At 45.2% G+C, this 20,813-nt stretch overlaps 1 protein-coding gene across 2 annotated transcripts in view; it reads right to left on the bottom strand.

The window, feature by feature from the left end:
- GRHL1 (grainyhead like transcription factor 1) overlaps positions 1–12,235 on the bottom strand; it is a 45,628-nt gene extending 33,393 nt beyond the window's left edge. For both annotated transcript variants that reach the window (XM_068564946.1, XM_068564947.1), the window contains exons 1-7: positions 12,135–12,235; positions 8,691–8,877; positions 6,081–6,151; positions 3,736–4,126; positions 2,623–2,699; positions 1,003–1,159; positions 706–817 (exon numbers count right to left, since the gene is read on the bottom strand). In XM_068564946.1, coding sequence (XP_068421047.1) covers positions 706–817; positions 1,003–1,159; positions 2,623–2,699; positions 3,736–4,126; positions 6,081–6,151; positions 8,691–8,877; positions 12,135–12,154 — 1,015 coding nt within the window. In that variant the 5' untranslated portion in view covers positions 12,155–12,235. The remainder of the gene's footprint in view (positions 1–705; positions 818–1,002; positions 1,160–2,622; positions 2,700–3,735; positions 4,127–6,080; positions 6,152–8,690; positions 8,878–12,134) is intronic.
- Positions 12,236–20,813: the final 8,578 nt, after the last annotated feature.

Raw genomic sequence — 20,813 nt, 5'->3', positions numbered from 1 at the left:
AAGGCCACAAAACCAGTCCAGAGAATCAAGACTGGAACTCAGTTCTTTTCATTCTTCTGAAAGAGAACATGAATATTACCACAGGCAAAGAAAAGAAGTAACACAAAGATGAAGAGCCATCTTGCGATACAGACAATGGTTTTACACGAAAATTATATACATGGCAAGAACAGGGGTTTTCACAAAGCTACCTGACTAAATGTGGATTTGCACAGGTCTGCTGCTATACTCCAAGTGATGAATCTCTGGGTCTATTTACAGACAGAAGAGACTTTCGATGCAGTTCAGCACGTAACTAGGGAAGACTGTGTGTTCCTGCACATCAGCAGTATTTTCTTTAACTTGGTGATTTTTTTTCCTCCACCTTACTATCATCTCCAAATTATCAGAATCTCTTAAAGAAGACATCACCCCTCAAAAAATCTGTAGACTGAAAAGCAGGACACTCTTACATGAGCTGGCTCTACAGCTCCTGGCCCCAGTGTCACATGGAAAGCCACCACATGGGGCACGTGTCCTCATGAAGGAAGTAATGTTAAGAGCACCGATTCCAGGAGGCCAAGGACAATGTTTGGAAGAGATCAGTAGCTGGCATAAAAATTCAAATGCGTTCGGCAGGAAGCTGATCACTGCCAAAAATAACTGGATTTAGAAAACTGGATGCTTGCACCTCTGGGAATGAAAGCAGGCTCCGGAGCTACTTACCTATGTCAATGCATCTTTGTTTAGCCGTGTGCTGCCGCGAATGCCAGTATTTCCAGTGCCTTAACTGATCTTCCCTGCTTTTGTCCTCGGCAAAAACCACCATGATCACGCTCTGTGAAAGAGAACGCATCACACCGTAAAGACACGAAGGCGTGAGTATCTTTTGGAAAACGTAGCTCTCGATTTTGTGGTGAATTAAAACTGCAATTTTAGATCTTAATTTAGATCTGCCTCAGACCCGGAAACAGTAAGCTCTGACCAGCTCTCCCAGAGACGAGGACCGAGAGCAGGGCTTACTCGGACTTTGCTGATGGGGTGGTGGATGCCCTCGCTGCTGCCCACTTCCTTCAAGGTGACGGGATAGAACTGGCCTTTGTTCAGGTACGTCATGGTGCTATCTCCCGGCTTCTGTCGGAGCGATTTTGAGGCTTCTAGGGTATATTCAAAGTTGTTCCTAGAAAACAAAAAAACTCACAGATCTCTAATTCACTCTCTTGGAAGCTTCTTAAATGCTTGAGCTCAAACTTGACATGCTTTAGTGTGGAGGTATGCAGAGAGCAGATGACTAGAAACATCCAACTGACCATGTCATGCTATAAATAGATAGCATTTGCTGCTTTTTCCAAAGTAAATATAATCCTAAGCAACCCAGAAATTCTCAAATCTCTCAGATGTGGGACTACTAAATGCCTACTAGAAAATCTGTGAAGTGATGTTAACAAATTAGAATTTTGGAGGCAAAGGATATTAATGATATGAATGAGTGAAAAGCGCTCCGGAAGGAACTCTCACAAGACATGCTACCAACCTGGTATTTACCCAGCAAAGGTTGCAAACAGGAGGCTGGGAGGCCTCTGACTAAATGTGATTTGGCCTGCACAGCACTTTTTTGTTGTTTTTGCTTATAATTTAAATGTACTCACATGGCACTCCACGGTTGTCTACATTTTCTTTTATCTTGTAGCGCCACGTATATATTCCCCTGAAGTTGTTTAATAACCTTGTTGGGCCAGGGGTTGGCAAATTACTCCTATTTTTATAAATAAAGTTTTATTGGAATGTAGCCACGCCCTTTGTTTACACATTACGGCTGCTTTTGTGCTTCAGCGACAGAGCTGGGCAAAGCTGGTCAGTTGCGACAGAGGCTGTATGGCCCACACAGCCTAAAATATTTACTATCTGATCCTTTACAGAAAAAGTTTGCTGACCCCTATCCTAGATCCTGAAGGCATTTGAGTTTGTGACTCCTGTACCTTGAGGCAGGTCTATAAGGCAGTCTCAATTCCCATAAAATCCTAGACTTTTAAATAAAACTTTTATTTTAAAATACAGCACACATAAAAATGCATAAAACGAAATTACAAAATGAAATCCTAGACTCCTAAAAAAACTAAAGATGTTTATATATAACTTGGAAAATATTGGTATTTCCAGAGTGAGATGCAATTTTGTGACGTATAAAAGAGGTTGTCAGCCCAGTAAACAGTTGACTTCATTTATTTTATCACTAGTGAGACTAATAAAAATATAAAAGCCTTTATCCACCTGATGTTATTCCTAAATTCTCACAGAATTATATACTTTTGGAAACAGAAGGGACCTCAGATCTAATTTAATCCCTTCATCTCTTCTCTGAGATTCCATTCTACTACCACTGCTACTGCCATCATATAAAGAAACCGAAGGCAAGAAAAAGCACCAACACCAAGAATTAGGGAAACATGAAACACAGTTCAGAGTGCAAAACTGAATGCACTAAAGCAAATGTCCTCCAGCAAAGACGTCACCACACTAACTGCAAGAAAGTAAAGTTGAAAGCTGCGAAAGCCACCTCTGATTTTCCAAGATCAAATTAACAAAAAGGAAGTAAGTCGTACAAGCTGAAAGTTAAAAATCAAATTAAAAGACAACTATTACCCAGAAACACTGTCAAAAACATAGTCCTCTGAATTCATGCCAGGCATCCGCAGACTGAGATCCGAGGGGAAGAAAACCTGAAATATCAACGTGATAAGCCACAACGATGTAACTGGTTATCAGGCTCACTAAAGACCGACGTCTGGTACAGCATCAGAGTATGTGCCTTACAGCAACCCACCACTCTTTCAAAATTTGTCTGAAAGAAAAATTTTGACTCTACAAAAAATTTTAAAAGAAAAAAATATCCATTTATACAGCCCTTGATTAAATTAAGACAATTTACATAAGTGCTCCCACAAAGCCCTTCCTTCTTCTCTTTTCCCATCTTTCCCACACATCCCAATTCTGTCCAAACTCTGGAATCTGCAACCAAAATCGCATGACTTTTAGGAGTCAGCTCTATCGCTGCACCAAGTTAAGATACAGTATCAAGTCGGCACCGTGGCTGGATGGATCGGTGCACTTTCCCAGGAAAGGGTGCTATTCTACTCACTCCGTAAGTGGAGACGGATGCTCCTTCCCCCCATAAGTCCTTAAATACAGTTCCAAACGTCCTCAGCCCCTAACTTTTACCCGAGTGACGTGTTCATCACCACGGAGCCCTCAGAAGTACTTGGAATTAATTGGCAAATGTCACACAATGCACTTGTCATCAAGCTCTACCCGCCTCCCCGACAATGTACCAAGCATGAAACACTAAGCAAATATATGATAAATCATTTTATATTAAGAGCAGTTGCGGGGAGCTTGTTTTGGTCTAGGACAAAAGCTGAAAACAGACTGTGTGTCTATGTCTGCTGTCCACGGAAGATTACGTACGCGGCTCTCCTTCTCATTCTCCAGCAAATCACTTTGCTGAGATCATAATTGTTAACTCAGCTGCTTGTAAGATTAGACATGTGCCCTTGATAATAATTTCTGGTTTTATAGGTTTAGTTTACAAATTACACCCATGGACCTTTTCTCTTTAGGAAAAAAAGAAAAACAACTCTTCTGTTCCCAATCCACTGACTTCAGGCTGAGTTTCAAGCTTACATAACGAGGAAGAGGTGGAACCCAATACTTATACAAACACACAGCGTCTTAGGAAGATGCTTTCATTTCCTGTACCTCCTGAACGCCTTCCTTGAAGGTCTCTGAGAAGGTAGAGTCTGGAGTACGCCTTTGAGCATTTGGGGGTTGAGCACCAGAGCTGAACTGGTCAGCATTCAGGTTCCGGTCGAAAACCACCACACGCTCTGTGGGCTCAGGATGATACACTGCTGGGGGGATCCCCACAGCAAAGCCGTGGTGCTGGGTCTCCGTCTTGATGGAGTGGGTAGGCATGGCTGCTATGGAGACAGTGACCGTGGTGTCAGGAGCTGTCAGATGGCCCCTCTTGTCGATGCCCAGCTGGTTGCCATGGGGAAGGACAATGTTAAATGGCACATTTTTCAGCACTTGCACTCTGTTTTCTCCAGCAGAAATGAGGGGCTGCTCAGTCACGTTTGATATGCTATTTCTTTAAGAAAAGAAAAGAAAAGAAAAGAAAAGAAAATTGTGTTTTCAAACTCAATGCTGATACAGTTCCTTGACAATTTTTATTTTCCTAATGGCACTGGGCTATTGGGTCCTGTGCAATTAATAATAATATACTTGGTAGAAACCAAATAAAGAGGAAATGGTACAACAACCCATTACCAGAGAAAGGAAAAAAAATGCTTTATAGTTATAGGTCAAGTAAAATCCAAAAGTATTGAATAAAATTTCATTTGAAATGCTGAGAACTCAGAGCTTTCCTCTACTATATTTTATTTCCAATAATCCTAATAAAATTATCATATTTTACTAGAAGCCTGAAGCTACAAACGTGATTAACTGGAGCAGTATAGGCTGGTGGTTAAAGTACAGACTCTACAGTCAGACAATGTAGATTCAACATCTCTCAGTAACTACATGCTCATCTATAAAATGGGGATAATAATGGTACCTATCCTCACAAGGTGGTGATGAGGATGAAATGAGAATACACTGAAATGCGTATAATGATGCCTGGCACACAAGGGCTCGGGAAGTGTGAGGTACTGGTCCTCTACCACCACTTCTCCCAGTACTTAGACTCACTTGCTTTCCTGTTCACCAAAAAACAAAAAACAAAAAAAAACACCCTATGATTACATTGTACCAGCAGATATATTTGCACAAATTACTTTTGGCTTAATAAATATCCTGGGCAATATAAGATGATTTTTAGTTTAGAGTAAAACTGATACATTTTCAAAGCCCCCTCAAACCATATAGGCTGATACCTTTAAGGGAAAAAAGCTATTCGGCAATTTTGCACATTTCAAGATCAATAAAATATTCAAACCTTAAACCATAAGTTCACTCCCAAGACTGTCTTAAAGAAATTTCTTTAGAGAAAAAGGAAAAAGCTATTTAGAAAGCTGTTCATTAAGGCTTTGTAAGAGCAAAAATCAGATACAGCCTTAATGTTAAGGATAGCTAAGGTCTGCCTTAAAATACTCTAGCAAAAATAAATAAAATTTAAAAATTAATTAATTAGAAAGTTGGAGAAGAGGGAAGAGTAGATCAAAAAGGAGGAAGTAAGTTGATAACAGTTGAAGCTGAGTACCTACTGGCTTATACTATTTCTCTACTTTTGTTACGTTTGAAAGTGCCTATAACAAAAATTAAAAAATAAAAGCCATAGGCCCTTTTCCAAATTATGAAGATTAAAACAGCAATATGGAAAATATTTACGAAACATACTGAGTAGAAGAAAATCCTATCTGTGAATATAATCACAGCCCCATAAAATGCGTCTGCACGCCCAAACGGCAAACAACTAAACTGCGAGCACAGTGGGATTCTGAGTGATCATTCTTTCTTCAAAAATGTTTTATTCTTTTATTACTAATAGAACACAGGGCAATTTAAAAGGTACATTTAACTTTTTTTTTTCATGGCTATAAAGTCAAGCCTTAGTTTGAATTTCTGAAAGTTTTAACCTAAAAGATTTCAAAAATAACCTCAACAGGAGTTTGGAATACAGCTGAACATACTTTATTAAATTTTACTAAGTTAGGCAGTTATTCAAGATCATTGACACTTATTTTTTTTTTATGGACCCCCACCATTGCCTTAAGCCACATCCTTCTTAAGAGAACCTAAAAGACAAATAAGCAAACAGTGCACTCACGTGATTACTAAAAACATCCCTTTGGGTGAGGAGAAAGTCATTGTTTTTGTTTTCTAGAAAAGGCAACCACACCTAAAGAAATGGGTGACTTCTCAGCAATAGAATCGTAATTAGTAAGAGACAAATCAGTAATGAAATCTGAATTCAGATATTAAGAGTCCAACTTACCCACCTCTTCCACTAGCGCCTGTTCATTTAAACAAACTTTTGCTTTATTTTCACAGAAACCTGGCATTTTCAAGTGTACTGTTTTATGCTCTATATTAAACATTACCTTTTGCTATGATCTGGCTCTGGGTGCTCAACATCTGGCTTTGCTGTTGATGACCTTCTCTCTCGCGGAACCTTAGATATTAACACACATGACAACAATTTAGTTCTTACTCATGAAGTAGAGATACAGCCCTTACTTTTCAGTAAGCTCAACCATTCACATGTCTACTGACTGCCTACCAAACCCCAGGCTCTGAGGACACACGATGAATAAGACAGTGTCTGCCCTCAAGGAGTTTACAATCTGGTCACCGGGTTGATATGTAAAAACCAACTTTCATTTAGTTGCCAAATAAATTCAGAATATCCAAAATTTACTTTGTCATTGAGTTTGGGTTTTATCTGTTAAAAGAAATACTTCTGGTCTGGTTCTACCCATTTATCTACATAATGTAATAGAGAAGAAGCTACTGAAAACACAACTGGGCTCTTTCAACATTCTCCCTGCTCTTCTCTGCTACCCTTCCTTTCAGATCAAATGCAAAATCAAAAGGATCAGCCATTTTAACAGTTCACTCCAAGATCCAAATGTTGGCTCCAAATGATAAATTTCTTTAGATACGTTGGGATTCACACTGTCTGTTACTCAAAGGACAAATCAAACTCTGTTGGGTCTATTCCTTTTTTGATTCTGCTCCTCTTTGCATAGGAGGTGACAGCAGGCAAACATTATTGGGTGTACTGCAGACATCAACCCAGCTGAGACTTATTCCCAACATGTAGTCCAAAACCGCTAAGACGTTTGAAACTGGTTTTCAACGTGAACGTAGAAATTCTATTCCTACATTCTTATTCTACCCTTAAAGACAAAATAAATTATTGTTTCACATATTAACAACATGCTTTTAAAGCTTTACCAAAGTTATTATATAAAAATGACTGATGGTTACACCCAAAGAATTGAAACAAATAAGTCAGTTTATTTAAAAAGGAAAATAAATAACCCCACAGCTATTCCAAGAAGGCTGACATACAGTACTACTAAGATTGTCACCCTTAATGGACAGACATGAGGATTTATCTCCTCCTAAGATGTAAAATACTTTTAGGATGACCCTTTATTTAAAATACACACACATACAACCACTGCAATTAGTGTTATTACATAGGTCTTTCTGGCACTAAGCTTGTTGGTTTTCTCCCATTCTCAAAAGTTTCAATTAAAAATATGTAACTTCAAACTTCATAATTAATACTTAGAAACTTATGGTTTTACACTGAGTCAATAAAACAAGCCATAAGAAGAACAGATAATATAAGTTCTACTTCAAAGGAACCCTTTGTGGCACACGTCCCAGGCAAGGGTTTCTTCTAGCATCCTTGGTTACTGTGCAAGTTTCCATTCATATTTAAGGGGAAAAAACTTACCTCGGACCTCAAACACAAGCTGGACACATGGCCTCATACCAGAAAACAATTAAATCTTTTGTTTAGGTCGCCCCCCCCCCCATTTTGATAATCAAACTATCTTCTTTGCTTTTTACCCTCTGCATTTCTTGTATTCAGAGAAGAATACAGTGTCAGAATGTAACAGAGGGCAGGCAACTGGTGAATCTGGGTGAGAGTATCTGGGAGTTAATTATCTTGTTATTCTAAGTTTTCTATAGGTTTGAACGTTTCAAAAACAAAGAGATGGTAAAAATAAGCTGTAATATATAGCCATTCCTGGGCTGTATCTTACAGTTTATATATATACGGGCTATGGGTCAGAGAGAAGAACGCCAAAGTGAACCCAGCAAGCAGAGCCTGTCCCCCATGGGGCAGCAAGGCACACTGAGCGGGGGACTTGGGCACAACCTGAAACCCTGGCTGCAACACATACTAGTTGTGTGACCTGAGAATCTTATTTTTATCATCTGCAAAACAGGGATAATAGCACCTATCTTCCACAGTTGTTGGAGGGATCAGAAATCACATGCATTCTGGTAACATGGCTAGCACAATACAGGCGATCAGTAAGTGGTAGCTAGTATTATGAGGATAATGATGATGGTACAGATCAGGGGTGTCATCTCCAGATATGAACACCATGTAAAACTCCAGGCAGAGCACAGGCTGTGTTTAATTAAGACTAATCCAAATCTCTAGGAACAGGCAACAAAATATATCCTGACCTTAGAACTAGAAAGTCCAAGGCTAGAAAATACGGGTTTTGCTTTTTTCATGAATCCCACAATCAAATCAAATTAAATCAAATCAAATGCTCTGTAATATCATTTAGGGAAAAGGAAACCACTCTGACTACATAGGAATAAAGGTTAGAGCACAGGTAAATGAACCAATGTCCACTCTTGATGGCACTAAGAACTACCTTTGGAAAAATGATCAATCTCATTAAGGCACAGGTAACATCTTCTTTTATGGGAGCTTCACCTTTCAGATAGAGCCAGAACAGCTGGCTACTTCACATGTTTTAAAAATGACCCGTTGATTCCATGATTGTAGATTTTCAGCTTTGAACCACAGTAAGTCAAAGTACTCATTAAACTATTTACAGTCACTACAGAAGCAACCTGCATTACATTCTACCAGCAAATTACTGCTTTATATGCTGTTGAATCAAGTGCGCCTTGGACTGTTGCTAGGGTTTTCAAAGAGCAGGCAAACCCACCTTGTAGTAGTCATAGAGCAAGCCCAGCGCAGCTGCACTGTCTTCATCTCCATTGATGCTCATCATCGCTTTGGTTGCTGCAGTGAGAGGGTTTTCCAGGAAAGATTTCCAGGCTTCATCCTCACTAGTGTAGGAACGACGCTGTGGATAAAGTGCTTCATTCTGAAGAACCAACACTGGCCGTTTGCTTAGGAGAAATTGTTTTAAAAAGAAAAAATATATATTTATCTCTGTCTCACATCTTTTTCTACTGCAAGTCATCATAAGCTAATTTTTAAAAAGGCAAACAACCAATTCCTTGATGTTCCAATAAAATAGTCCCTTGTTTCGTCAATGACCCTAGTAAAGTTAAATTAAGACAAGATCAGAAGACAACCCACTTAAATGCAGCCCGATGGGTCACCCAGTAGGATATAAGGTATTTAGGCAGCCAGGGAACCTGCAGGTAACCTGCACATGGAACCCAGGACACACTACCCGGCACCAAAAAAACCCAAAACCAAAAGTCAAAAATCCACTCCAAGAAAATGTCAGGCTATGCAAACACTTTACAAAAACAAACACAAGGACAAAGTAAGGCAAAACAGAACATTCACTCTCTTCAGACATATACATTCAGGACTGTACCCTCTTAAACAGAGTATATATGGTTCAATCACCATGCTGGTACATGATATCTCCCTCTTTCTCCCAGTGATGCCATGCCTTAAAAACTACAAACAAAGGGGAGAGGAGGAGAAGACGGAAAGAAAAAGGGCTACTTGGTTTAATCCTCGGGGGTATATGAGAAACTTAGAATATTCTACTGATTACCAGCAGATTGAGCATGGAATGTGGCCAAAGGGGACTGTAAATCAGTAAGAAAGCACAATTCTCTGGCATGGGAGTTAACTGTTTATCGCAGAGATAAACACTTAAGAATCTACAACAATAAATGCAGCCACTGAGCAAAAAGAGATTTTTAAGGAAATAGGTGGGGAAATCAGTTTTTAAAAATCTTTACTGGTTTTTCATACTGGGCAAGAACTGTTCTACTTTAACACTGTAGTTCGGTGGGAAAAATCCAGAAAAATCAACGGAGAACTTAGTAGAGTCTTATAGAAGATTTGACTTAAAAGATTAAAGCAAACATTACTGATTCCAAAAACTTGACATGTAAACAGCCTCAGTAACTGTTCAGTTGGTTCTGTTTAGTAAGTCAATAAAGAGAAAAAGTGGAACACTACCTCCAGCAAAATCAAGCAGTTTTTTTTTTAAGAAAAGCTTTTTAAATATTCAGAACTACTCTGAATTATCACCATCCTAACAAAGCAAATTAAAGGATCAGTTCTCATTGCAACACACAAATGAAATATGTAAATTGCCTAAAGGTGACCTACCTACTCTAAAAGTGAATGTAGAAAGATTGATTATCTTCTCAAGTAATCAACAAGGTTAGGGTTTGGCAGTCACCCAGGCCCTTTAAAAACAGATACAGATTCAGTAAAAGGAGAACATCTTTGAAAAAAAGGGGGGAAAAAAATCCTACAACTTAATTTATCCTCAGTCAAAACTGTCTTATTTCAAAGCCAATGTTTTTACTCCTAAAGTCCTAGGAGCTCACATTTGGTGGGAAAAGTTTTGAGGTGGTATACTATTTTAACACAAAATAAACACGATGGGTTGTTCAAACCACATGGTTGGTTTAAAAATGAAGACTTTCCACAAATCTCAAATTTAAAAAAAAAAAAATTATGTAATATATAAAGGGGCATTCCCTGTGCCATCAGGAGGACAGAACAACAGCTCTGAACCAGTGGTACCTTGGGGGTGATTTGGTGTCCTAAGCTATTATTAATAGTGTTAATAGCTACTTCCAGAAGATTATGACAGCACTTGGCTCATTCAATTCCCATAATGCTAGTTTTTCAGCTTCCCTTCTTCTCCCACCCCCATCCCAAATCTGCACAAGCAACAGAAAATAAATATTTTTTTGCCAATGGTTTTGTTTGTGATCACCCTGAAGGTGTCTTACATTTCCAAACTGTGCCTAAGGCCAAAATTGGAGCTCTGGAAATATGCCTTATCTAAACTATAAGTCAAGAAATAAACACGAAACCAGCTGCCTTTTTTAGTCTACTTCCTCATGACAGTCAGGCTGTTGTTAGTCCCTAAAGCCTCATCACCGCCCTCTCCCTGAGTCTTAAACCCTTCATCAATGATCTCTGGAAGACTTCTGAAATACAGTTCAAGCAATAATTTATCTGCATGTTCTACACCGCAAGATTAATTGAAGTCTAAGTGATTCCATTTAAGTTATTCATACATAATAATATCTAAACCTCTCATCCACAAGAAGAGCACCCTTAAACAAAGTGATCCTCAGCAAATCATTACAAAGCTGGGAGAGTTACCCCTCTGCCCCGAATTTACTGATCTCAAATACACTGACTGGTCTGGTGCGATTTACTTGGGTTTTTTGGGGGTTTTTTGGTTTCCTCTCTTTTTTGGAGCAATTTTATATTTACAGAAAGGTTGCGAAGAAAATACAGAACTGTCCCTCACCCAGTGTCTCTTAATGTTAGCATCTTACATTATCGCCTTACATTTGTGAAAATATTTCTTTAATCACGATCGCCAAAAAGCACGTTAGTAAGTACAGTGCTTTCTAGTTTACCATCCTGATTTCAAAGTTCCATCCTCTTGATATTTCTGAGCATTGCTAGTTGCAATAACCTGTAATTACCATCAGCGAGGCAAGTGGGGAAAAAACCTCCTGCAACAATTTTCGCAGCCAGGGAAAAGAAAATGCCAGGACACCGGAGCACTTCCACTTTCCCCTCAATTTCTCCTTTCGGAAGTTCTAGCAGCCTGGCCGAATGACACGGCTGAGCGACAGAGATTACCTGAGAAGCTCTCCCTTTCCAGCCGCGGAGCGCGTCCCAAAGAGCTCCACTGTCCCCCCCCCCGAGCGAAAACGCCCCGGTGGGGACACGGGGCCGCCGGCGGGCAGAGCCCCAGCCCGCGAGCGGGGCGCCCCGAAGCTCCCGCCGCGCACCCGGGGCACCGGAGAGCAGCAGCGGGGCGCGCCCGTGGGGTGGTCCCCCAGACCAGGACGCGGAGGCCGGGAGTGGCGGCTCCTCTCCGGAGTCAAGGCCCCCAAGGCAGGGGTCTCCTCAGGGGTCTTCGGGGGAACAAAGGCGGCCGGGGGGGGCGGACAAGCAGAGGCCGCGGCGGAGAACAAGGCGGACGGCGAGACGCGCGCCGCCCGCCCTCCCAGCCTGGCACCCTCGCCTCCTAGCCCGGCCTCGCACCGGCGCCCCCCGCCCGCCCGCCCGCCAGACCTTGCACCGCCCCGGCCCTCGCCTCGCCCGCCCGCCCGGCCTCGCGGCAGGTGCGGCCGGCCGGCCGGGCAACAGGGGCCCGGCCGCACGGCCGGACTCGCCCGCCGGCGCCCTCACTCACTTGTCGTACTCCTGTGTCATCGCGCTCGCTCGCCGCTGCCGGGCCGCAGAACTGGACTTTCGGGTTGGGACAGTACACCCGATCCGGGGGGAGGCGGCGGCGGCGGCGGCGGCGGCGGCGGCGGCGGCGGCGGCGGCGGCGGCGGCGGCGGCGGCGGCGGCAGCGGCGGCAGCGGCGGCGGGTCCAGAGCGGCGGCCCCGACGGGTTGGGTTCGCTTTTCTCGCTCTGAGCCGGCTCAGCGCGGGCAGACAAGCACAGGGCGCCCGGGCTCGGCCTCCCATTGGCTGGCGGCGCGCCGGCACGGGGCGGGGCCTCGGGGCCGGGAGGCTGGCGGCGCTGCCTGATTGGCCGGCGCGCCGGGGCGCCGGGGCGGGGCCGAAGGGAGCCGACGGGGCCTAGCGGCGCGGGCGGGGGTCCGCCGCTCCGCGTGGCCGCGTCAGTGTGGCGCGCCCGGCGCTCGCAGCCTCCGTACTGTCCGGACTGGCAGAGCCGCGAGGCTCCCAGCGCGCACCTGCAGCCCCTCGGCGGTCCTCCGCGCGCCCACGGCAGGGCGGCCAGGCGCTGCGTCCCCGCTCTGCCCCACGGTCACAGCCCTCGGCCGCCCACCCGCGGGACGGGCCGTGCCCTGGCGCCGCCTTCCCGGGCGCTGGGCGCTCTTCCTTCCCCGCCCGCCTGCCCACCCAGGCCACCCGCTCATCCAGTGATGGAGCTTCCCCACGCGGCGGCTGCGCCCCTCACCGGTGCCCGCGGTCCGCCGCTCGGCTGCCTCGGGCACCTTGCCGCCTGGGGTCTGTGGAGCGTCCCGCCCTCCTCGTGCCCCCGCTCACCTCTGAGTCCTCGTGCTCTTACTTACGAGGCTCTGGCTTTTACCCGAGGAAGCTCAAATGTCTCCCTGCTCGTCTTGCCCACCGACACTGTCTGGCTTTAGAACCCCCTGTTCATCCACTTCAGATTGTCCACTATGTGACAGTCACTGGAAGACTGTCACAGTCTCCTAACCCGTTGTCTCCCCCGCCCCCGGTGCGGCCAGCGTGGGTGCCCGTGGCGTGGTCGCCCCACCCTCGCGGGAGCCGCTTCCGTCCCAAGTGCCTGCCCCTCCCCTCTCCTGGGCCCCACCTCTCTGGAAGACCCCACCAGTCTCGAACTTCCATTTCTGCCTACATCTTAGCCCTCTGGGAACCACATCCCGACTTCACCCGCCACCCTGCACTCTCCTCCCCACTGCCGCCCCTCCCGGCACCCCTAGAGCCATCTCACTCCTCTCACCAGCCGACTTCCATTCATTTCCACCCCTACTTACTCCTGGCCGCAGTTGTCCTTCCTGAGCCGAAGCTCCCTTCTCCAGGGTCTGCCCTTCATTCAACAAATATTCTATGCCAGGCACTGTTCTAGATGCTGGGGATAATGCAGTGAAAAGAGGGGACGAAATTCCCTGCCTTCTTCCAGCATCCTTCTTGCGGTAACAGACCATAGACAAAATAAATTGTATGATATGTTAGAAAGTGGCAAGTTCTGCAGGAGAGAAATAAAGCAGAGCAGGCAGCTGGGGAGCAGGCGGTGGCCTCGGTTTTGAAGACTTGAAGGAGGTGAGGCCTTCAGGAGGTGGGGGAGGGGTGGTCCAGGCAGAGGCTCAGCACTGGGGAAGGTGGGGACGCCCAGTGCGTCCGGTGAACAGCAGGAGCCCAGAAGGGCTGGAGGACAGAAGGATAAGGGAGATGCATTCAGGGAGGTAATGGGGGCAGGGAACCCTCTTTGTGGGGCTTGGGTGCCCTTGTACAGCCTTTGGCATCTACTGAGTGAGATGGGGAAGCATTGGAAGGTTTGGAGTAGGGCAGTGACGTGACCTCACTCCTGTTTGAAAGTAAATAACCTGGCTGTTGGGTGGTAGGGGACAAATGTGGGAGCAGGGAGACCAGGCCAAAGATACTTGTTGCTTGGCTTACGGTGGTAGGGTGGAGTGGTGAGAAGTGGTCAAATTCTGGATCTGTTCTGGAGGTAAAACCAACAGGATTTCCTGAAAATCGGATATAGGGTGTGAGAGAAAAAACAGAGAGTCAAGGACTACGAGGTTTTCAGCTGAAAACTGAAAAGAATGCTTGGCCATCATTGAGATGGGGAAGACTGCAGGCGGAGAAGGTCTGGAGGAGGTCGGGGTTTCATTTTGGTCATGTTAATTTCAAGGTTTTTATTAGAGATCCAAGTAGATGTATCAGCAGGTGGTTTGATATGAGCCTGGAGTCCTGGGAGAAGTCAGGTTTGAAATGACATCCGGGAATCATCAGCACAGAGATGGTATTGAGAGCCTGGAGATGGGATGAATCTCTGTGGCAGAGAGAGAGGAAAGAATGGGACCAACACTGGAGGAAAAGGAAGCAAGGGGGAAGGGTGGTCAGCCAGGTCACATGCTGCCAGGAGGTTAAGGAAGATGAGCATTTAGCAACATGGAGGCCATTAGGGCCTTCATTCAGTACCAGCTGATTCCTCATCCACTCCCACCAACTTCCTGCTCCCTGTTCTCTAGGCCTCTTGGGACCTAAACTGGCAACCACAGATGCTTCTCACCATCATGCCCTTCTGTCACTTCCAGTTTCTGTCCTCTAGCCCTGGGTACCACGCTGAAGCCAGGGAGTCTGTTCTTTTTTATTCTTCACTATCTTGTTTAAATAAATTATATTTTTAAAGTGGGCTAACTTAAAAAAAATTAAGTAAATAATAGTACAGGTGGTCCCCAGATACGGTGCAAATCAGCAGAGTTGTGCCACAGACGTGACTCAAGTTGGGAAACAATGTCTCTTTACCTCATCCTTCCCTCTTCTTCCTCTAATCTGTCTCCAGATGTGGCCAGAGTGACCTCTATCAAGCACAAATTTTAGATCATGTCACCTTTTACACTCAGGATAAAGTCCAGACGCCTTAGCACGAGTGTGACTGAACAGCTCCGCCTGCCCTTTTGCAATTCTGCTCCTGCCCCTGCTCTGCTCTGCTAAGAACACTCCCTGCCCCCCAGCCCCTGCTCCTCCTCTTCCTGCTTGGCAAACTCCACTCAAGCGTCCAGGCTGGGCTACGAACCCCTCCCCTTCCTCCAGCTGTCCTCCCCGGCCTTCTAGGCTGGGTTAAGTGGCCTACGTGCACCCACGGTACTTGTGCATCACCCCATCACCACACTTACCACATTCTGTTTGTAATACTCGATTTTCTGTTTGTTTCTGTCTCCACCATAAGTGGGAGCTTTTCAAGAGAGGGCAGGGATTGTACCACTTTCATTTTACTGTCCCCAGCCTCCTGGTATTCACATAGAAGCTGTCCAGGAAGTGTTCACTGGATGGGTATGTTCCTCTGCAGGCATCTCTTCTGGCCCTCAGCCTCCTCCCATCTGGACCACATCTGGGATTGGCTTAAATGACTTTCCTATTGCAGAAGACGCACGACCTCGTGCTTCAGTCCCACTGCCTGATACGCGATAGGCACAAAATAAATATGGGATGACGAATGAATAAATATCAAACCATAAATCCAATAACAAGAACAGTAAAGGCCCGAGGTTATTAGAACTTAGATGTACTAATAAAAAACATTGGGTCTATTTTGTAAATCTGAGTATTGGCTTATTTAGTTTGTCTCCAAGAGCTCTCTAAAATAGAAGTTAAAATCCATATCTATGAGCTCTTGGCAATACCTTCTTTAATTTTTTTACTATTCTTAAAATTATAAAAATAATACATGCTTATAGTAAAAAAAGAAGAAGGAAATGTAAGCAATACAGAGGGTTTAGAGCACAGAGTTGCTCCCTCTTCCCTCCTGTCCCTCTCCCCAGAGATAACCACTGTTACCAGTTTTCGTATAATTTTCCAGATATTTCATATGCATCCACAAACATACATATGTTTTATTTTCTTATACAGTGGGATACATACTGTGCACAGCCCTCCTCAGCTTGCTTGCTTTCACTTACTATAGGGTCTTGCACACTTTCCATGTCAGCACCTACACATCTACTGCACCTTAAAAATGGCTGCATATTATTTCTTCGTATTGATGTATGATAACTAGACCCTATGAGTAAGCAATCAGTGTTTTTTTTAAATTAACAATTCTTTTTAAAATTTTATTTATTTTTGGCTGCGTTGGGTCTTCGTTGCTGCATGCAGGCTTTCTCTAGTTGCAGCGAGCAGGGTCTACTCTTCGTTGCAGGGCGCGGGCTTCTCATTGTGGTGGCTTCTCTTGTTGCAGAGCATGGTCTCTAGGTGCGCGGGCTTCAGTAGTTGTGGCACACGGGCTCAGTAGTTGTGGCTCGTGGGCTTTAGTGCACAGGTTCAGTAGTTGTGGCGCATGGGCTGAGTTGCTCCGCGGCCTGTGGGATCTTCCCGGACCAGGGATTGAACCTGTGTCCCTGCATTGGCAGGTGAATTCTTAACCACTGCACCACCAGGGAAGCCCCTGGGTCCTTTTTTTTCTAAGAGAAGGAGGATCTTTGAGGTAACTTCACAAGTCGTGGGCTTCAGAATAGGAAACGAATTTTGGGCCCCTCTCCCGTAGGAGACCACCTGGTTTTAACAGACTTGTGCAAGTAAAGAGGCGGACCGGGAGGTGGATTGGGAGAGTCACAGACCTGTGTTCTAGTCCAAGTTCTACTGACCTGCTGGGTGACCTCAGTAGAGTCACTTCTCTTTGGGCCTCTGGAAAAGGATGAGGTTGGACAGGTCATCTGGTCCCTTCCAGCTCCAGTGTCCCCCAACTCTAAGAATGGTTGCTAAGAATAGTTCTGATCTTAACTACCCACAGTTTACAGACTGCAGTCCAAGCTCCTAAGCCTGGCATTCAAGTTCCTTCCCAATTTGGCCCCAACCTACAGTTCCAAATTTATGTCCCAGTTAAAAGCCCCCAGTGCCCTGGACCCCATCACAGAGTTCCCTGAATACATCCTGCAATTTCAGGCCCCTGGTTTCCTGTGCTGTTCCTTCTCTCCACCTCACCACCCCCATCCTGCATCTTCTTTCAAGGCCAACCTCCAATGCCATCTCCTCCAGGAACCCTTCCCATCCCGTGCAAATTCCTCCCCCAGCTCCTCAGCTACCCCTGAATAACCACTCATCACGAGCATCTGTGCCTTTTAGTTAATTCAGTTTTGCATGAGTTTGAGGGGATGACTTGAAGTGCATAAGATCTGGATTCAAATCTCAGATCTGCCTCCTGTTTTTACTTTAAGCAGTCTACTTCACTGCCAGTCCCCAGTTTTCTCAACTGTAAAATGAGGAAAACAGTATCAAGTTTTGCAGAGTTACAAAGGATAATGCAGTTATAAAGAATTTCACGCAATGCCTGGCTCAAAGGCCCTGAATGGTTGGCTTCCATCTTCTTTAGAGACCAGCAGGGCAGGAACCCTGTCCCATCCATCCAAGCACTTGTTTGTTGGCCCTGCGACCTAACTGTAGCCTGACCAGCCATTTGCAGGGCTTGTCACAGGCAGGGACCTCACCCTGAAACAGCCCATATTGAAGGGACAGCTGAAGTAGTAGCAAGACGAGGGCACAGCCTCCATGCCTGACACCCAAGAATCTGTACCAGCGAGTTCACCAGAGCCATTGTGTCTCCCCCCGTTTGCCAGTGCCTCTTGTGAGATGAAAGTCATCCACTCCGGACAAACGGGGTGTGGAAGGGAGAGTGTGGAATCTCCACCCTTGCCTCCCAGCTCTGTGATTTAGGAGATTCTGGAACCTCTGAGCCTCAGTTTCCTCAACTGGGGAATATGAGAGATCCCTATCACCAAGGGCGGATAGGTTTGTTTTGTTTCATGAGAAGTGTTTCAAACAATGCCAGACCTATTAGAACTCAATAAACATTAAATGTTCCATCTCCCCATTTTCCTCACTGTATTATAAGCTGCTTAAGGAACAGAAACTATATATCATATTTTTAAAAATCCCTCATCATCTAGCATGGGGATGAGCGCATTACAGAGGATCAACGAGTGTTGTTATTCAGGATGGTAATGACAGTGACCTTCTGGAGGTAGCCGGTGTTCAGAGCAATCACATACCTGAGTCATCTGGTTCTTAAAGCAACCCTATGAGGTAGAGAGGGTTACGCCCATCTTGTAGATGGAGAAACGAGGTCCAGAGAGATCAAACAACATTTTCAAAGTCTCATAACCTGTAAATTTGGGACATGAACCCAAGCATCTCATTTCCAAATCCCACACTTTCCCTCTAGGTGGTGGTGCTGCTGATATGTGAGTATTTCTGCCTGATATTCTGGGGTTTCGCCTGTGGCCCTGTCATAAAACAGCCTGGACACTTTAAATGTGGCAGAGCCATGGCTGGGGCTCCTTGTGACAACATCTGGCTTGGGAGATGGTGTTTGATTGTTCTCTAAGTTGATTCCCAAGCACTGACTCTCCATGTTGTGGTCTCCACACACTCTCTTTTCAAATGTCTTCAGTGGCATTGCTGCAAACGTGCTTGCTCTTGGAGACTTTGCCCCTACCCCACCTTGGCCACCTGTTGGGCCAGGATGACTGTGGTCTCAGGTGAGTCTCGTCCAATACCTGGCCCTCCATCCAGACTCTCTCCCTGTTTCTGAATGGAGGCAGAAGGAGCCATGTCCAGTTAGATGTCACCCTCCTTCTGGCAACTAGAACCCAGATATCTCACATTCTTTTCTTATGGCTTCACTGTAGATCAGTCATTCCAGTGAAGGCTCAACAGTTGCAACAGGAAACCTCTCTTGCCTGTGACTAACGCTGAGTGAGGTGGAGCCATGATGCTTCCTGCCAGTTCAAGAAAACGCCCCAGGCAGGGGGGCTGGGAGGCCCTGGCTCTGCTTACTGGCTCACATTTGCATATTTTACTCTTCGAAGAAAAGGTGTCTAGTGGTAAAACATCTTCAACTATAAAATAATATCCATTTAAAGCTGTAGCATCTCATCAGATTTTAATACAAGAGATACTAATCTCATAGGTAGGAAACCGGGAAAGGGATTGTCACTTGCCCAAAGTTGGCATTTCATGAACTCGGTTTTTATGTGTAGATACACTCACTTTCGTGTATCTTTTCTAAACCATGAGACTATCAATTCCAGTATCTGGAATTCTGAATTACATCTGTTGGTGATAATTAGAGAAAGGAAGATTTAGAGATTGAAAAAAGGAGAAGGGAAAAATCAGGAGAACTTTGCGACAAGCATCAAGAAAGAAGAAGAAGTAGAAATCAGGATTGCTTTCCATGAGGGGAAAGGGACTGGTTGTGTTTGGTCTGAAATTATCGTGGGCATCACTGTGGCTGTATCACTTGGGAATTGGGAGACAGTTGAGCATTACTTACTTAGGTATCCTTCAGTCCTTTTAAGAAAAGTTCCTCAAAGCATCACAAAGCTCCATGGGACTCTACTCTGGGGTCATTGTGGGGATCAGCAGATGAGCTCTGAGAAGAGAAATCAGGGGGCTTCTAACAAGTAGATGCAGGACCAGGCAAAGCACAGGAAATGCTCTTTAGTGTACATATGATCCTTAGTAAAGCAAAACCGACATACAGGCATCTCACTGAAAATGTGTAGAAGAGAAATCCTGCAAAGTTTCTGATGAGCTATGGCGGTAAGTGGAAATTAATTGTATAAACCTCATTATCACCAATTAGATGTGTAAAATCTCCTAAATACGCTTCTCCTATGGCATGTTACATATATCATTTTATCTTTGTGAACTCTATTTTTCATATAAGGTCTCAAGTGTCTTAACCTCAAAATCTCCCACCCAGCCCCAGGTGTATAGGTGCATACTCAACTCACTGTCTGGCAGTCAAACTGCTCCATCTGGAGACCAGGGCATGTTAGCACGAATGTTGTAAATGCCCTAATGAGACGTGTGCTCTGTGCATTGGGAAGGATGGATTCTGCCTGGGAGCTGGGGTGGGGAAAGTGCAGGAGATGGCATCTGAGCAGGGTCATCAAGGAGGAATAAATGTTCTCCTGAGACAAGGGAGGACACTCCTGACAGAGAATGCAGCACGAGAAAGGTGCCGAGCATGAGTGTTCAGGAGCCCCTTGCCCGAGATGGGGGAAGCAGGGGCAGGGCGTGAGACAGGGAAAGTTGTGTGGGAGCCACATTGTAATGGACCCCAGGCCACCCCATCGGGTTGCAGGAAGCAGGGAGCCATCAAAGGGTTTTGAGCCTCAAAGTGCTATTAGATCTATTTTTGGAAAATAACTGGCAGAGGAATGAGAAATGTTTGGAAAGGTGAGAGGTTTTGCAACCTACCAGGAGGGAGGAGATGAGGGCCTGAGGTGGGCGGTAACTGTGTCGAAACTAGCCAGAGAGAAACTCGGTGGTGGAACTGCCAGGGCTGAGTGATGGATGAGACGTTGGTGGTGACAGGTAGCGAGGGCTGGCGACATATAGCTTGGGTGGTTAGCCAATGGAGCTGTGGTTGAGACCGGAGCACAAAGGACAAACAGGCGTGGGGAGGAGGCTTGGAGGAGGGGTTTGGTGAGGATACACTCTCCTCACATACGCTAATGTTCTCCTCTTTGGAGTAGCATTGGGGTTCCTTAGATTCCAAACTGACATCACCAGGCGTTGAGGTCTTCCGGAGACAGCTCTGTAAGTTGGCAAAGCCCACGGATTCTGGAGCTAGGCTACCTGGGATCAGAATGTCTCGATGTCCTTATTTGTTAAATAATACAGT

Source organism: Eschrichtius robustus, chromosome 15, assembly GCF_028021215.1.
Source record: "Eschrichtius robustus isolate mEscRob2 chromosome 15, mEscRob2.pri, whole genome shotgun sequence".
Lineage (NCBI taxonomy): Eukaryota > Metazoa > Chordata > Mammalia > Artiodactyla > Eschrichtiidae > Eschrichtius > Eschrichtius robustus.
This window is presented reverse-complemented; position numbering and strand designations above follow the sequence as displayed.